At 34.0% G+C, this 19,103-nt stretch overlaps 1 protein-coding gene across 2 annotated transcripts in view; it reads right to left on the reverse strand.

The window, feature by feature from the left end:
* The window catches only part of LOC110020851 (pre-mRNA cleavage factor Im 25 kDa subunit 2), a 32,812-nt gene that overhangs the window by 3,258 nt on the left and 10,451 nt on the right, over positions 1-19,103 (reverse strand). For both annotated transcript variants that reach the window (XM_020719112.1, XM_020719111.1), the window contains exons 3-6: positions 3,063-3,156; positions 2,622-2,695; positions 1,604-1,690; positions 1,402-1,512 (exon numbers count right to left, since the gene is read on the reverse strand). In XM_020719112.1, coding sequence (XP_020574771.1) covers positions 1,402-1,512; positions 1,604-1,690; positions 2,622-2,695; positions 3,063-3,156 — 366 coding nt within the window. The remainder of the gene's footprint in view (positions 1-1,401; positions 1,513-1,603; positions 1,691-2,621; positions 2,696-3,062; positions 3,157-19,103) is intronic.

Below are 19,103 nucleotides of genomic sequence, written 5' to 3' on the forward strand. Positions count from 1 at the left end.
CACTGGGGTCCCACTCACCGTGGTTGCCTGTTGCGAGCCAAAATCCACTGAATCAATATTATTAAACTCCAATCGCACACAATCTTGTTTTGTATGTTGTCGCTCTTTCCAAACCTCTAGACATTGTGCAATTCCCTCCAGATGCTGCTGCTAAAATCCCAACTCCTTCGCTCAATCCCACCTTCTTTAGTATGCTCTAAATGTACGGATGTCGTGTTATTTCTTATAAGTATTGCACTCAAGTGTGCTCTTGATTCCTTTGTTCAATCTTGCTACTCCAGATCCATTGAAAGCAACAATATTGCCTTGATGTCGCACAAATCCTTCAGATTGCTACCGCTCACATCTCCTCCAAATACTGTTGCTCGATCCTGTGGCTGTCGGCAACGGGTTTGAGTGAAACTTTGCAACATTTTTCATCATTTCTTTCAGGACCGTGAATCATTCCTCATATTGCCTCTCCATGGAAAAGAAGACATGCGTCCTTATGCCGTGATCCCGTCATTGGCTTGCCAACACTCGAATTGCGACTAAGGAAAGTTGCGATCCAGACGTTGGCTTCCCGCTGCCTCCAATTGCAACTGTAACGCCAGATTCGGTAAATGAAGGCTCCTGTAATCCTGTTGTGGCTAGAGTCACGATTGTATCGTGATGTTAGGTCACAAAGTGACACGATGGTACACCGTAATCCTGCCATTGGCTTCAAGCTAACTCGAAGCACAATTTTTTTGAGTGGTCCCATCAAAAATTGTGACATCCTGCATGTCGCGATCCCTTCGTTGCTTCCCAGCTAGCTTGAATCGCGACAATTTCTAATTTCATCAACAACCGCAATCCCTTCAGCTTCCCAAATGCTTCCCATAATCGGAATGCTAGAATACAAATTTGATAGGAACTTCCATAAAAAATAGAGCAAAATAAATTATTTTAATTCACCAACCCTAAATAATACAACACACAATACATAAAAGATAAACACGTACAATTCCAGAGAAAGACGACCACTTTCAAATCCTAACCCTAATATTCAAGACAACAATTATACATGCATAGCATAACCCTAACATATTAAACCATATTTATATCCCGTAATAACTAATAAAATACTAAAATGCCCTTTAGCATTGCGCCTAAAATAAATCTTTAAATTATTTGGCAGAGTCGGCGGGGCGAAAAACAATATAAATGTTGGTCTAACATATTACTACTTCGTACTTTTGAAAAAAAAATTAAAACGAGGTGCATCAAAGATAATTTAAGGGTTAAAAGTATAAATATGAAGAATAGAATACCATGTAAATTTCATTTCAATTTTATGTAAGAGCTCCTATATAAAGAGGAAAATTCAAGTTATTTGAAGAAAAATTAGAGTCCCGCTACAAGGAATAGTGGAATTCGTACCTGAACATTATCATAAAGCTCGAATAATGGAACAGCAAGTAATTTTAAGTTTTTTGGAACGGCAAAATATTCTCTTTCAGACAAGTGAACAATGAAAAGCTTTTTGCACTCCTGAAAAAAAAATAATAATAATAATAAAATCTCAGGGAAAAGCTAAAGAAGAAAAACATAAGAATAACAAAGCGATGACTGTTCTAATCACCTTGGGTTTGGTGATGTGTGGAGGACAATACGGATACATGACTGTTTCAAAGTTCGGTCTCCACCAGATAGCAACACATTCACCAACCTACAAGAAACGATGACTTTTATAAAAATAAACACAGCTATAAAGCTAAAAAAAGCACTGCATTTTGAAGAAAGTGTCAAATGGTTTAATACCACAATGAAGCTATGTACTCGACAAACAATTTTCCTATTAATGCAATAGTTAAGCGGGCCCAAAAGAAAATTTTGGGGCTGTTTAGGATCACTTTTGTTTTTTATTTTCAATTTTTTAGTTATTTTGCTTTGCTTATATTTTGATTTGAAACAAACATGTTTGACATATTTAATTACGATATTATTGTTTTTAAAAACACTTAAAACACCTAATAGTTACTTTGGGTGTTTAAAAAAAATATGTTAATTTGTTTGTAGAAACAAAAAATGAAAACAATTAAAAAACAAATTAAACAGACTTAAAAAAAACAAAATTTATCTCAAATAAGCCCTTAGTTTAAGCTTCCATGTTGCTAACACAAACGGATCGTAAAAGAAGTAAAAATAGATCTGAAGATAACCTTGAATCCAACATACTGACTTTTACCTAAATCTGCATCAGCATGTTCTATTAGGCATCACAAAATGAGAATGTATCAGAAATAAATCCAAGGCCCAAAAAAAACAGCAAGCTTTCCATGCACACCACGCATCAAAGATAAACTCAATCTTCAAACAAATGGGTAGTAGCATTAGCACATGAATTTTTTTATAGGATTTCAAATTTACTATTATAGTATGCCAGAACAGACAAAACACATCAAGCTGACGAAGATGGTATAAATAATGAAATATGCAATCCTTGCATAGTGGATGCCAATTGAAAATCTGCAGGAATTGATCAACAAATTAATCAACAAACAAAAATTAAATTTTAATGTTAGTTCACACTTCCATCCCTACTTCATTTAATATGTACTCATTAAATCGTTAAACTACATAGTAGGACTAAAAACTACCTGCCAATTTGGCTGAAAGGCAGGTGAGTTAACAGCAAGTTTGCTGCACAGCTTTCGTTTTAAGCCTTCAACCTCTATAAAAGAAGCAAATAACAGAAGGGTTGAAAATGTTAAAGGGAAATTTACATACATAGCACACAATTCTTATGTATTTACATATCTCACACAAAAACTTTCATCTTTACACACAAAGCTCTGGGGCTTTAAACCTAAGCATGAAAATGTGTATTTCACTTTTAAAAAAGTGATAATAATGCTATTATTGATGTGATATTAAAGATTTTAGTACTACCTGTGTAAATATAAAAGTTTATGCGTGAGATATGTTAATACATAACAATTGTGTGCTATGTATATAAATGCCCCAATGTTAAAATATTCACAAACAAAAGAAGGCAGATTTAGATCAATGTAATTAAGGATTACATAACAGAAACTCACCATTCTCACCAGGTTTCAAACGACCACCGGGAAGTTTGCAGAAAGTATTACCAATTTGCAGCAGCAGTATGTGAGGATGATTGTGCTCCTGAACCTGCAAAAAAAGGACATAAATCCACCTATTATGCTTAAACTTAGATGAAAAAATTATCTTAAGAAGCAACAGTATTCAATATTGCTGCAGGAGGTTCAATGCTTCGTAAAACAAGATAGTTTACAATCCAAGTTTTTAATGCAATATAAATACTGCAATGTATATTGACCACACAAAGAAAATTAGGATTCATAAAGAAAAGTCCCACTAAACATGCCAAAATTCAATTCCTTTAGGCGTAAAAAGGAAATTACAAGTAAATTCAAATGATAATGCCATGACCGAATAAATTTGAGGAAAAATAACGAGACCTACAACCAAGTAAAATCAGCAAGCAATTTAAAATTTTATACCGTGATAAAGCTTCATATTGTATCAAATTTGAACAAAATTAAAAACTCTAGCAAGCTAAAACCAAAGAAAATCAATAAAGGAAATAGTCCACTAAATATAAGAAATTTCAGGTCTTGCATAAGTACAAGATATGGTTCAATACTTATCCCTAGGAATTAAATAGCCGCGCCTATAACCTACTTGAAGGAATCACTCATATAATTTCTAAACACGATATTAAAAACTAAACTACAATTTTTTTTCTTTAAATCAAAGTTGAATAATTGCATGCCTTAAACCATCCATTCAAAAATTTCTCATGCTAGTGTAAGTAGATATAGTTGGCACAAAATCAACTCAATTCAAATTCAAATTCAAATCAATCCCTCAAAATTCAAGCCTCAACAGAATTAACAAAGATCATTTATTCTATAGCTGAAATGGAAAGAAACAAAATAAAATAGCTACAAACTAATAAAAAAACATTGCGTTTACGCAACATTTATAACTATGGACTCTCATATTCTAATCAAATCTGTCTCAATTGGACAAGCTTAGCAATGATGAATTTAGCATTTAGCATTCATAAATCAAATCAAGAAATGAATTTTGTGCTTCCTCAAAGTAAACCATTAAGCAATCACAAATATGCAGGCCAATGCACAAGAAATTACTCAAATCCACTATTAAAAGTGTGGACAGAATCTCATCATCTAAAATATTTTCAAAAACATATTGTATATAATATTTTTGTAGCGTTAGATACAAGTTCACAAGAAGAAGATGTAAGAAAAGAATCCAAAAAATTGATGGGAGGTTCATGAAATACGATCAATTTAAACATTTAAAAATTAGATTAGTGTCATAAATTTATAATGTTTTAGTTTGTAGGCATTAATTTCAATGCACTACAAGATTTTAAATAGTCATGCTCTTCTCGCATCTAATTTCTAAAAATTTCCCAGAGAAAGCCTTTCTAAATTTAAGTTCATTATTTTATCATTAGTATTAAACCCCACATACCACATGCTCACATTTTGTCATTAGAATTCATGCAATATTGTATGAATGATTAGACAAATCCATTACCAAGATATAAATTGTTTCATTTCTATCATCACATTAGTAAAAAAGAAATTGAGGACATGATGATATCTCAATTGAAGTGCAGAAATATTTAGGAGATTTAGGAGTTTTTTGGCATACTAAACTCTTTAATATTATTTAAAAAACTAAAAAGATGTGTGAGTGGAGGAAGAGTATTTTGGTCCCCACTTTTAAAAATAAAGGGGAAGCACAAGGCTGTGAAAATTATAGAGAAATTAAGTTGATGTATCATACTTTAAAATTATGGAGAGCGTAATTAAACATAGGTTAAGATGTGATACAAAGAATTCTCATAATTCAGTTTGATTTATGTCGGGCATGTCTACTACAAAACTATACATTTACTGAGAGGTCTGATGGAGAAGTACAGAAAAAGGAATCTACATATGATTTTTATTGATTTAGAAAAAATTTACGATAAGGTTCCAAGAAAAGTCATTTCGAGAGTTCTAGAGAATAAAGGTTTAAATATGAAAGTATTTATACTAGAGTTGTTACTTGTGTTTGAACAGAAGGATTGACCATGTATTTTCCTATTCCAGTTGGTTTAAATCAGAGATCAACTTTAAGGTCGTATCTTTTTGCTTTAGTTATGGATGCTCTTATTGGACATCTACAAAAAAGATGTACCTTGGTGTATGTTTTTCATTGATGATATACTTCTTGTGGAAAATATTAGATAAAGAGTTCAATAAAAACTTGAATTATAGAGGTCTACATTGGAATCTAAAGGCCATCGTATGAGCAGATCTGAAACAGAATACATGGAATGTAATTTTATTAGTAGTAGCTCTAGTGACATAGTTATAACTATGGGTGATCAAATCATTAAAATGTGTGAATATTTTTGATATATCGGGTCATTTTTTTAAAGTAATGGTCATATAGATGGGGATGTAATTAGTAGAATTCAAGTTGGTTTGTTGAAGTGTAGGAATGCATCAGGCTTATTGTGTGATAGAAAAGTACTGCTTCGACTTAGAGAAAAATCTTATAAGATGGTAGTGAGAACTGTAATGCTCTATAGCATAGAATGTTGGCTTTTAAAAGAGAAGCATAAAACAAAGTAAAGTGTTGTTGAAATGAGAATGCTTAGATGGATGAGTGGCTTGACATTTAGAGACAAAATACGAAATGAATATAGTTGTGATAAGTTGGTGTAGTTCCAGACAAGATCAAAGAGAGTTGTCTTAGATGGTTTGGTCACATTAAACGTTGATCATAATGATCCAGTTAAAAGAATAGATACTTTAGATCCGACTTATGTTAAGGAAGGTAGAGGAAGACCTAAAAAGACTTAGGCATATTGCCTAAAAAAAAGATCTTAATATATTATACTTGAATGAAAATATGACACTGAATAGGACGCAACTGAGATAAATGATTCATGTAGTTGACCCCGCTTAGTGGGACAAAGGCTTGTTGTAGTTGTTATTGTTGTATTTAAAGCTATCAAAAAAGCTCATCGTTCGCGAACAACTCGTATTCAGCTCGTCAAATAGCTCGTGTTCAATTCGTTAGTTAAGCAAGCGAGTAGGAAGCAAACAAATATATTGAGCCCCATTTATAAGCAAGTCGAACACAAATAAAAGTTTGTTTGTTCATGCTCGGCTCGTTTTGGGTCTATATATATTAAAGAGGAAAAGATACAGATAGGCTGTATGAGATGACCTAAAAGAAGGCTCAACTCACACAATACAGAATACACGAAAACCCAAAGAAGCAAAAATTCATAAAGATAAAAAACCAAAAAGCTACCAACAGGCGTAAAAGTGCTAGGGACGTTCCACTTTAGTCCTTCCTCTATCTCTAGTTCTCGGAAGGGAGTCAGCTAACAAATTGGTAAGGTACGTACTATTACCCGAAGTAAACTAAGTATCATCCATTAGATTTATGAGCTCAAGTATGTCTTCATTCTTTTTCTTCCTCCTGGATGTGTGGACCTGTCATTCCTCATCCGATGATTGACTCGTCTGATTAATGAATTGGTCCAAAGGTGGTCGGACAGGTGTAGAACATTGCACATCATGATCCCCCTGAGTCTGAGTAGCATTTACATCTTTCTGGACCTGATGAGCCGATAGTGAAGCAGCAGAAGTATTTTCAAAGACGGGGGAGCTACAGCAATGTGTGGAGACTGAATGGTTGATATATTACCTACGGGAATAGTGACTTCTTCAGGTGTATCCTTTTGATAATTGATAGTGTCAATAACTTGGAGCAGATCAAGAGGAGATGAAATCACTGACTCTAGCGTAGCACTTTGCTTTTTTGGTCTGAGGTGGGGATGTAAATGATGGCATTGAGAATTGGAGCAGTCGAACATACGACAATGCGAACAATACGAAGAAAAATGCTCAATCTCTGTCATCTGTTAATATCAATGATTTTGTGTGTCTAACCAAATTTCCTCAGAAGCGAAAAAAGTAATGTCTCTTTCAATAAGTACTTTGCCTTCAGATGGACGGGAAAGATTAAAAGTAAGATGTCCATATTGAGTGACTTACCATAAGCTGAGATAATAGAATACAACATTTTTTTAGAAAAATAATGAAATTTCAGACCAAGAAGGCGAGTCCAAACCGGAATGATTGGTGGTTCCGTTTGTGGGTCAAAATCCACATACCATTTCAGAATTTTCATTGCTCTGTTATCAATCCAGATTATCTGGATTATCCTTATAGCAAATAAGCGTGTGTAATCTTCTTCATTATTAATTTGAATAAGAACGTGTCACCTATCTAATAGTCCAATTTTTCACTCCCCAACAAGGTGCATAGGTTCAAATTCCTTGTGAATAAGCTCTTTTTTGGGATGACCATATAGAAATTTCTCAATCAAATTCAGACGATAGGAGAAAGCAAGTTGAATACCTTCAGCTTCTGTAAAAAAGATGGCAGGCTTCACATTCTTCGTACCAGGTTTCTTGATATCATCCGTCCACTCAAACGGAGGGAAAAAGCACGATTTATGTGTACTTGAGACGTGGACACCCATAAGGGCAGCTACATACGATCTGTCTGAAGTCATCCGGTGTGGCGTTAAGAAGAAAACACAGGAAAAATCGCATCGACGAAGCTAAAAAGGAGAACACATGGGACAAGCAGAAATCGCGACTTGTACCCGCGAGACGAGAAACCGCAGAACTCGCGAGAAGATGTACCACACCGCAGAGGAGCCGCAGAGCCAAGAACACCAGAGCCGGGAAAGCTCGTGATTTCGTGAAAACCCTAACAGGGAAGACCATTACTCTCGAGGTTGAGAGCAGCGACACTATCGACAATGTGAAGATGAAGATCCAGAACAATGAAGGAATTCCACCGAATCAATAGTGGTTGATCTTCGTCGGAAAGTGACTTGAAGATGGACAAACTGTGGTTGATTATAACATACAGAAAGGTGAGGCCCAAGAAGAGGATCAAGCAAACACTTTTTTTCAATTCTAAAAATATTACTCATTTGCTACTTTCAACTATATGTTAAGTATATTTTTATGTTCCAACTGTTACTTTGGAGCAAAGCAGTGGCCTTGTCGCCATACACATTATTGACTATTTTAGTTCTTTGTTATTCAACTAATGATAAATAAACTTATTTTCTGCATGTTTTAAATTAATTTTACATTTTTTATTAGTCTATCTATATATTTTTGTGGGGGTATTACTGTATTTGGTATCGTATGGGTAAGGTGTCTCTATTGAGCCCTCTCATACAACATTTATGTATTATTTATATATATATATATATATATATATATATAAAAAGGAAACTCGTAGCTAATTTTACAGCTCAAAAGTAAAGTTACATGTTTTTAGGAGATTGGATCCCACTGCAAATCAAAAAATATTGTACTCACTTCTAAAGTTCCAAACTCCAGGTGCACAAACTGACCCAAAAAAGTTTCCAAAACAGATACAAGTAGACCCCAAAAAGACTCCAAAACAAAAGAAATAGTTAAATCCAAGCAAAGGCAGGAAAAAACAGACATGTCATCTTAAGAGAGCTCTAAGGTATGGCATATTGAGATTGTCCCTCATTAGGAGCAGCTTAAGATCAGAATCAAGTTTGGTCTACAGGATTATAGCATTAGTTTATGTAGCAACTTTGGCAAGAAAATCTGATGGCCAATTAGTTTCTCTGGGTGTGTAGCACCATGTGATGACAATATTTGCTGAAAGTTGCTTAATCTTGCATAAATCAACACTTAGATAACAAGGAGGTTCTTTATCATTTGCCAACATGTCAAACATAATAGTTGAATCCATCACAATTTACAAGAATTTACAATTCATTTTAGCCGCAATAAATAAGGCCAACCAAACAGTCATATAACTATGTGGATAATGCACAAAAAGCCATACAGGTGAAGAAAAAAAGCATAATAGTTTACCAGAATGAAACTTGTAGACCCTTATCTGCAACTGCACAATCACCCTTCCAACTACCATCAGTATTTACCTTAATCAAAGGAAAGATGGTTTTTCCTACCATACAAGAGAGACCTTGCAAAAATTTATGCCAAGTATATAATAACACAACCAATCCTCCCAGCTAGCAAAGAAGGATGGTTTAAATTTATGATAAATAAACAGTTTATGCATATAAGATAGGCCATTTGAAATCACCCTATACTGCTTAATGTAACAATTCTTATGCTTGTGGGAATTTCTATTCAAACAAATGAACCAAATGTAGAAGAAAGGAATGTTGTTAAATATATGTTGTTTATGAATAGGATGACACCAATATTCCTTGCACTATGACAGATCCGCCTAACCCAATGGAGGGGTTCTGATAGCAGCCCGATCACCTAAAACTGTCTAGATTTTGATAGAGTAGGCACATCCAAAAAACATATGGTTTATGCTTTCCTCCTTCAACATGCAAAACAAACATTGGAAGGAGATTCTCAATCCCTTCAATTCAAGGATATCACCCATTGGAATCAAACCAAGTAAAACTCTCCAACAGAAAAAAGACATAGAATGGGTCAAACATTTATTTCAAATCACACCACCCCAGTAAACCTTGTCCCAAATGTAAAGTTCTGAATGAATAGTTTTACTAATAGAGCAATTAATAGTTTCAGTCAACAGAACTTTATCCTTTTGGGACTTAGACTTATCAAAAGGAATCTTAGAGATATAAGTAGCTTTATCCTTACCTAACATATTGGTGACCATCTTCAAGTTCCACCCTTCATCAAGGTAAAGATCAGCCAAAGTCAAGCCTTTTTTATCATGTGTAAAGCAAGGAGATAGATCTTTCTCCTGTCATTTATCATGTCAAAAGAAAAAGGTACCGTTCCCCAATTTCTAGTGGATAAAGCCCTCGACAGTATTTCTAATTTTCAACATGCCTCTGCAAGTTTGGGAAGCACCAATCTTGGAATGAACCTCCAATGGATTCCTACAATATTTGTTTTGCAAGTATTTGGCCCATAGAGATTCAGCTTTTCTAAATTTTAACCACAGAGGAATAGAATTGATCTCAGCTAGATGCTTTAGTTGTCAAAATCCCAACCCCATCTGCATTTAAAGGCCTACATAACACCTTCTGGCGGGCCCAAATTCGTTGTTTATGATTCCCAGACCATTAAAATTTATTAAAAAGCCTTTCAAGTATTAATTGTGTGTCAGATTTGATCATTAACACTTGCAAAGCATATAAGGGAATAGAGGTTAACACACTTTTCAACAAAGTAATCCTTCCCCCAAAGGATAAGAAAGAATTGGTCCAATCTCTAATTTTGTTTTTGATTTTATCCACCACAGCATCAAATTGCATATTTTTTCTCCTCCCTTTGAGTAAATTAAACCCGAAGTATTTTAAGGAGAGATCAGCAATGGTAAAGCCAACATGCTCATGTGCCCATGCCTTCATATTGCTACTCACATGTTTCCCAAAATAAATATGCTATTTTCTCAATATTAAAGCTCATACCAAAAGCTTCCTTAAATGATAGAAGAGTATGATATTGATAGAAGAGTATGATATATTTATTTTTTTGATAGAGTATTTGGAAGCATTAGTAAAAATAATCACATCATCAGCATAGAATAGGTCAAATGGCTAAGTCTCATTCTAGCCTTATTTTTGTACTGAGTAAGGGAATGTAAAATCTGCAGGGAACTGATTAATCTAGAAAAATAATCAAATATTGGAAAAAGATAGTAGGTGAGAGAGAATCTCCCTCTTTTATGCCTCTACCATAGGTGAAAAAGCCATGTACTTACCCATTAAGGAGCACCTGATAATAGTTTCCCTCCAGTTAAACTTTGACAAAATTGCAAAACGATGAGTTGAAGCCCCAGGATTTAATGACCTCAAGTATAAAATCCTAGCCGATAGTGTCCTTCAGTCCATTTTGATAATAAGATTTCCTCCTCTAGATTTATAATCAAGATCACATATTAATTCTTGTGTCAATAAAATATTATTTGTTATACCTCTTCCCTGGATGAAAGTTGATTGATTGGGACAGATTAGGATAGGGAGATATTGTTGTAGCCTTTCCACCATGATCTTTGACATTACAGACCTTAAGCAAATGGGTCTGAAGTGTTCCCATTTTGCTTCACCATTATTCTTTGAAACTAGTACAATGAAGGAGGTTACAAAATATTTGCACATGGGACGTGCCCCCATAGCAGCACTGAATAGCATCAACCGCATCCTCATTTGACCACCTCCCAACTGTTTTTATAGAAATCAACAAAAAATCCATCGGGGTCAGCGGCCCTATTCCCATTAATATCATCAACAGCCTTCCATATTTCAGCCATAGAAGGTATATCAACAAGCTGTAGAGATGAAGTTAGTAGTTTAGTTTCCCAAGTAATGTCAGCATCCAACACTACATCAAAGTTCACCTTAGAAAAAAGGAGCTTGAAATGATTAATCCCATTTTTAATAATTTCTTCCTAATTTATCAGCCAACCACCATTATTATCATGAGTTTTTAAAATAGTGTTGATTCTCCATCTGTTTTTAATACATGCATGAAAGTAGCTAGTGTTCCTATCATTTTCCAAGAAGTGTAATTTACCAGCCTTCTACTTTAGAGGATCATCCTCACATTTAATAGCCTTATTTAACTTCTTATAAGCATCAACCAATTCTATAGAGTAACTGTCATTGCATATATCCAACTCCTCCAGTTTAAGAACCTCTTCTTCAGCCTTTTTTTATTTGTGAATTAAAATCCCCAAAAGTATTCCAGTTCCACCGTTTTAAACCAGCAGCCAAGTTCTTATGAAGTTTTCAGGGTCTTTCCCAAGGGTTGCCCCTCCATCTGTATTTCAGTTCCTCTTCACACAGTCAGCATAATCATCATGATTTAACCACATATTATGAAAACAAAAAGGGGGAGAAGGAAGGTTTGATTATAATAGTAATACTAAGAGGTCGATGATCAGACCCAAGGTTGGATAGCTTATACAATTTAGTAATTGTATAGTTGTTTAACCAACCTTGATTAGCAAAAACATGATCCAGTCTTTCAAAAGTCCTTCCTCCTCTCCAAGTGTAACTACGATCAACAAAACATATATCAAAGAGATTTGCATCCGTAATAGCCTCATTGAATTTAGATATTAGATTGAAGTTGGGTCTTCTTCCACCCTTTTTCTCGTTAAGACATGTGATCATATTGAAATCCCCCCAACAAACCAGTTTTCTAACAAGGAAGAGCCTAAGATGTTCAGTTTTCCCCATAAGTTGAGCCTTAACTGGTAAATGCAATTTGCGTATACAATGGTAACCCAGCCTTTACAAACATTAATATCAAAGAAGAAGTGCAAAAATTAAGGATCATCAATAACAATGTTGATGGTTAATTCCTTCCAAGTGAATAACCAAATCTTGTTATTATGGTTGGAAACAAAATTATATCTGCTAAATCGCGTAGTAATTCTTTGTTTGTTAATGCTCACCAAAGGTTCTAATATGGAAAAAATCCAAATATTATGAGTTCTGACCAAATGTTCTAGTATATCAAAGGAGTTGAGGTCAGTCACCCCCTGATATTCCATATGAGCATATTAATCATAATGAGAATGGAGACTCCTTGCAATCATCCTAGCAAGAGTGTCATTGTGTTCCCCAAGTGAAATTAAACAGTGCAGTATATTACCTTGCCCCAAATTCCTGAGTTCCAATCTACCTATCTTCTTTCTTCTGCATTTCTGAATTGTCCATTCCTACAATATATATATGTATGTCTGTACGTATGTATGCGCCGCGCACTCAGATTAGTTGGTCGAGCATCTGCTTGTAAGTTGTAAGTCCTCTCTGGTATGAGGTTTGATTCCCCCCGAATGTAGAGTTTGATACTCGAATTCTTAGGCGCGTGAGGGATAGTTGGGGCTCGTATAATAGCCTTCAATCATTCCTTTTAAAAAATAAAAAATAATAAAATATATATGTATGTATATGTATGAGATCTATGTGGTATAAAAGTAAAAAAAGTAAAATTTAGGTGTTAGATATGTAAATACATCGACATTGATTGGCTAGTATGCATCTAAATGCAAAAAGGAAAAAAAAGAGGGAAAGCAACCAGCACTCCCATTGTCCCATTTTTACTTTTTTTCCAAGTGTTAGAATGTAAATATGTAAATACATAGGAATTGGTTGGTATGCAACTAAATGCCCCCACAAAAAAAAGCAAGACACAAAGAGGTGGGAGAGAAACAGCCCAAAAAAAATTAAAAAGAGGAACATTCCACATCTCTTAGGAAAATTTTCTTCCAGTCTGAAGAGTAGTTTAAGAACATAAAAGCTCAGATGAATTGTGTGAAAATTTTAGCTTGAGAGCTGAGCTAGATTTAATTTGAGCTAAAATTGAGCAGATAAAAGAACAAATTCAAGCTGCTCACGAACAAATCAAATGATATTGAGCCAAACACGAATGGACTCATTACGAGCCTAATTCGAACACAAGCTGATTTTGAACAGGTGTTAATTCAAATGAGCAAAACATGAATAGAACCTCAGCTTGCTTGTGTTCGGCTTGTTTACACCTCTAGTTGTATTACCAAGATATAGTAAGTTTTTAGGTTTAAATCTTGTGATAATCTCAAATGGGCACATAATAGTAAACCTATTGATAAGTGAATTGCATGCAAACTTAGCCATAGAAATACTAATCCCATCTAAAAGTATGTTCTTTTAATAGAAAATGAAAGTAGTCTAAAAAACTCATATAATCCAATTACCAACTTCAATTTCTCTATCAATTTGTTGTGACAAGTAATATAAAATTTAAGCCAGCTAGATTTCCTTTTCATTTCAACGAGATTTTCATAAATAACGCATGAATTTTACATCCCAAACAATAATAATTACTTTAATGAAGTTATGAAACTTAACTACTTAATAAAATATGCTTTAATAATATATGTATTAGCTCGTTTACACCTTAGTTGTATTAACAAGAGATAGTAAATTTTTTAGTTGAAATCTTGCGATAATCTCAAATGGGCACATAATAGTACATCTATTGATAATTGAATTGCATGCAAACTTAGCCATAGAAATATAAAATCTCACCTAAAAGTATGTTCTTTTTATAGAAAATGGAAGCAGTCTAAAAAACTCATGTAGTCAATTACCTACTTCAATTTCTCTATCAATTTGTAGTCATAAGCAATATAAAACTTAAGCCAGGTAGATTTCCTCTTCATTTCAAAAAAATTTTCATAAATAAAGAGTTAATTTTACATCCCAAACAATAATAAATACTTTAACGAAGTTATGAAACTAAACTACATAATAAAATATACTTTAATAATATATGAATTAGCAATTTTATGACATGGTATGAAATGAATCATATCTAAGAAAAATTAATGGCACAAGAATAGAATCTTATTTTCACAAAATCCATATAAACACATTCTGAGATTTATAAGAAATAGGCAAGGGAATATGCAACATTATTTTCCGGATCTTGCCTATAACAAACTAATAAATCCTACAAATATGAAATGACGTGTTATACATCTCTTTCTAGCTATGGCAATAATATTTGTCATTAAATGATCTCTAGGGACTTATCTCAACTAAAACACTCTATGGCGCAGAATGTTAGCCTTTAAAAGAGATGCATAAAATAAAGTCTCACTGAAATGAGAATGCTTAGGTAGATGAGTGGCTTGACACTAAGAGACAATGCGAAATGAATATACCAGTAATATGGTTAGTGTAGCGCCAGTGGCGGGAAAAATTAGAGAGAGTCGTCTTAGATAGTTTGGTCATATTAAATATCAACCATCTGATGATCCGGTTTAGAGAGTAGATTTTTTAGAATAGACTTATGTTAAGAAAGGCAAAGGTAGACCTAAAAAGACTTGGGCATTTTGTAAAAAATATAATCTTAATCTATTAGAATTAAATGAAAATCCAACACTCAAGAGGACACAATGGAGAAAAAGGATTAATGCAGCAAACCCCACTTAATGAGATAAAGGCTTGTTATTGTTGTTGTTGTTATTGTTTTTATTGTTGTTGTTGTATTACCAATATATAGTAAGTTTTTTGGTTAAAATCTTGTGATAATCTCAAATAGGCACATAATAGTAAATCTATTCACAACAGAAGTGCATGAAAACTTAGCCATATAAATATCAAATCCCATCTAAAGTATGTTATTTTAATAAAAAATGGAAGATGTCTCAAAAACTCATATAGTCCAATTCATTACTTCAATTTCTCTATTAGTTTGTGGTGATAAGCAATATAAAATTTAAGCCAAGTAGTTTTCCTTTCATTTCAAAAAAAATTTCATTTCAAAAAAAAATTTCATAAATAACGCATGAATTTTACATCCCAAACAATAACAATTACTTTAATGAAGTTATGAAACTTAACTAAATAAAATATACTTTAATAATATGATATTGTTGAAAGATCTCGAAAATAAAGATGATTATATTCCATATTTGTTAACTCTATATTTAGAGGGTTATAAATTGTCTGAGGGAGCTTAGGAATCTTTATTTATTTTTCTTCTGTATTAGAGAGATTAGCTGTCTCTTATATTTATTATTATTCATTTCCTTGTCTACTGTATGTGGTTTTTATTGTTTTTCTTATCAGTAAGTCCTGTGATGGGTATTTATACCCCTCTTTGCATCAATAAAAATAAACCCTCTTATATTTTTCCATTATTTTTTCATGGTATCAGAGCGTCCAATCCTCTGTGGCGTCTTCCACTTTTCCTTTTCTTCCTGTCTCGCGAAAGCTGTAACTTGCGGCGGCTACAATAGCGTCTGATCCTCTGTGGCGTCGTCCGCACCTCGAAGTCCATCTCGAAGGCAGTAATCCTCTGTGGTGTCTTCTGCTTTCCCTTTCTTCCTGGCTCGCGAAGGCGGTAATCCTCTAAAAGCGGTAACTTGCGGCGACTACAATAGCATCTGATCCTTTGTGGCGTCGTCCACATCTCGAAATCCATGTTGAATGCAGTATCCTCTATGGCGTCTTCCGCTTTCCCTTTCTTCCCATCTCGCGAAGGCGGTAATCCTCTGAAGGCGGAAACCCGCAGTAGATCTTCCTCTGAGAAAGGATCACGTCTCGCTGTCAAGGATCGCGTGCATGGTTGACGAAACGATTACGCATCTCGAAGTCCTTTCAGCGGCAAAGGCGGTAATACTTTTTGCTTCGGCGAGCAAAGGCTGTAATCTTTTGCTTCAGCGGGTGTTGACCTCATTTTTGAGTAAGGGTTTTGAATCTTTTCTTTAGTGATTAGGATCTAGCATTAGGACTTTTCTAATGACTATCTTAGCATTTTAGAAATGGTACTCACCTTATCCTTAGACATTTCAACCAAATCTTTGTTTTCTATGTTGGTTTTATATGTTACCAATAATTTTTAATACAAAGATTAAAGATTACATAAGGGAACCCTGATGAGAATTCCTATAGGACCTTTGGACCATAGGAAAGTCTTGCACTGTTCTACACCTTTTTGGACTCCAATACATTGCATCATCATTCAAAATCCCCATGAACATCATAAACATTGCATTTTCATATCACAATGTTGCAGTCATTACACTCATGGGGCTGACTAAAATTATTTGAACTCAGTTTACCCTAAAATACCCCACTTGAATAATCTGATTCTTCAAAATTCTCCAAAACTACAATTGAATCACACAACACACTTCAAACTATTTGATATTATCATTTAGACCATTTGAAACCCAAAAATTGCAAAATACTTAATTTTCCTAAAAATTACCAAAATACCCCAGTACCCCCAATATCAATTTTTTTAAAATCTCTCAGTCACCGATAAGTCCTAAAAATTACACCAAATCATTACTTATGTCTTCCTGAGAATTTTGACTGTAATATTGTCAAACTTCCGGATAACTTTTTTACACTTCGACACCAAAATAATGAATAATTAAAAAATGCTTCAAGGATCATAAAACCTTCCACATTTATCAAAAATAACCCCGAATACCGTCGTTTTGACTCCAAATTTATTATTGAACCACCTTGAACCTTTCGATCAACCTTTTGATCACTTTGACCAAAGTCGGCCAAAATTACCAAAATGTCACTCGTAGACCAAAAATTTTCAAATCCTCCAGAATTATTTCAAACACCCTTAAAACCAATTCTTGACCATCCATTGGATCCAATTTGACCAAATTCACTCATTTTGACCAAAATCGTCAGATTAAGCTTAATGATCAATCAAATACCTTAATTTTAAATTCACATCAAATTCAACATGTCTAAATCCAATTTTAATTGAATACAAACTCATTTAATTGACCCATGATCAATTTCCAAAAGGTTCGATCGCAAACAAAAAAATTCAACGCAAATTAAATTTGACTCGCATTTTTGACATGACCGTCGACGAAAGTCGTCCGAACGACTCGGGATGACGAAACGGACCGCACGAGTGCGTTGAATGTCGATTTTGATTAGAGGAGCTTTCATTGCATCTCGAAGACATTTTAAAAAAAAACACGTGAATAATAATAATAATATTATTATTATTATTCACGTCACTCTCTCTCTCTCTCTCTCTCTCTCTATATATATATATATATATATATATAAAATGAAAAATCCAATCATATCATATCTATCGATCACGCATGCCTCTCACCCCTCCTATCCAGTTATCACGCATGGGATTAAGAAAAATAATAAAAAAATAATAATAAAAAATTTATAAAACAATCTCTCTCCCCCTCCCTCTCTCTCCTATATAACACTAATCCATTCTTAAGCAAGCGGCTGCACTCCATTCCCTTCTCTACACACAGCAACAGCTCCCCCACCCCTTCACTAGCAGGAAACCGTTGACGCCGCCGGAAAAGCCAAAATCGAGCTAAATTCCTGCGAACCTCCGACCCGACGCGAAAATTGCGTCAAAACGACGATACAATGAGTTGGATAAGCTCAGGAAGACCTACTTATTCAAACATAATTGAGGGCAAACCTCTTAGGCTCAGGTATATCTCTTAAATTAAAATGATAATTCCGAACTTCCCTCCATTCCAGATCGAAAAATAGATCATAAAACACCTAAGTATCTGTATGGATGTGATCTACTCTTCGAGCGGAACAAAACGAGCCCAAGAACGCGAAATTTGGTTGAGAATCGGCGGAGAACGGACTCCGGGAAGTTTTGGTCGTTGGTTCTCCTCCGTATGTCGCAGCTCTTGGTGTCGGGCGTGAGGGAGATGATGCAGCCATTTTGTTTTATTTATTTATTTATTTTATTGAAGAAATGATTACTAAACTTCAAAATTACATAACTTTTTGTAGAAAACTCTAAAATATAAACCGAAAGATGTTATGAACTAAGAAAAAAGAGGAAAATTTTTCAAAACTAAAATGATAATTTTTCATCAACCAAATATTTTTAAATTAATTTTTAAAGTTTTAGAGTATTTAAATTATAAAAATTAAAATATAAATGGGAAAAATATGAAAGTTATCAGAAATATTAAACAGCCTTGGGGATAGCTTCTCTGATTTTGTCTCTATATTTGTATTTTGATTTTTGAACAAAACGACATATTTATATAAATTAAAAATTATAAAAATTATAAAAATTGTATAACTCTATCTGATTGAACTTTTGACCATAAAAAGAGGTTTAAAAATTTTAAAATCACGTTTAAAATAATTTTTATAATTAAAACACGTTAATTAGGATTCGAGTTTAATTTAGGCTAAGTTTACCTAACACAAGCTCAACCTAAGTTCAACCTAGTCAATTCTCTTTAGGTCATGTTCAACCTGATTACAAATCTGGTCAGCCAGCTCAAGGATTGAGTCAATCACCCATTAATTTTGATTTTAGTCATTTAGGGCTATAGGCCAGCCTGTCTTTAGACCGAGTCTCGTCTGAGTAAACTTAAAATTTAGTTGATTCCAATTTGAATTGTTTGACCATTTTAAATTTAAGCAGTTAGACCATTTTAAACTTGAGATTTAAGTCATCCTATCATTTAATTCAGACTGAACTTCTT

Source organism: Phalaenopsis equestris, unplaced genomic scaffold (assembly GCF_001263595.1).
Source record: "Phalaenopsis equestris unplaced genomic scaffold, ASM126359v1 Scaffold000107, whole genome shotgun sequence".
Taxonomy (NCBI): domain Eukaryota; kingdom Viridiplantae; phylum Streptophyta; class Magnoliopsida; order Asparagales; family Orchidaceae; genus Phalaenopsis; species Phalaenopsis equestris.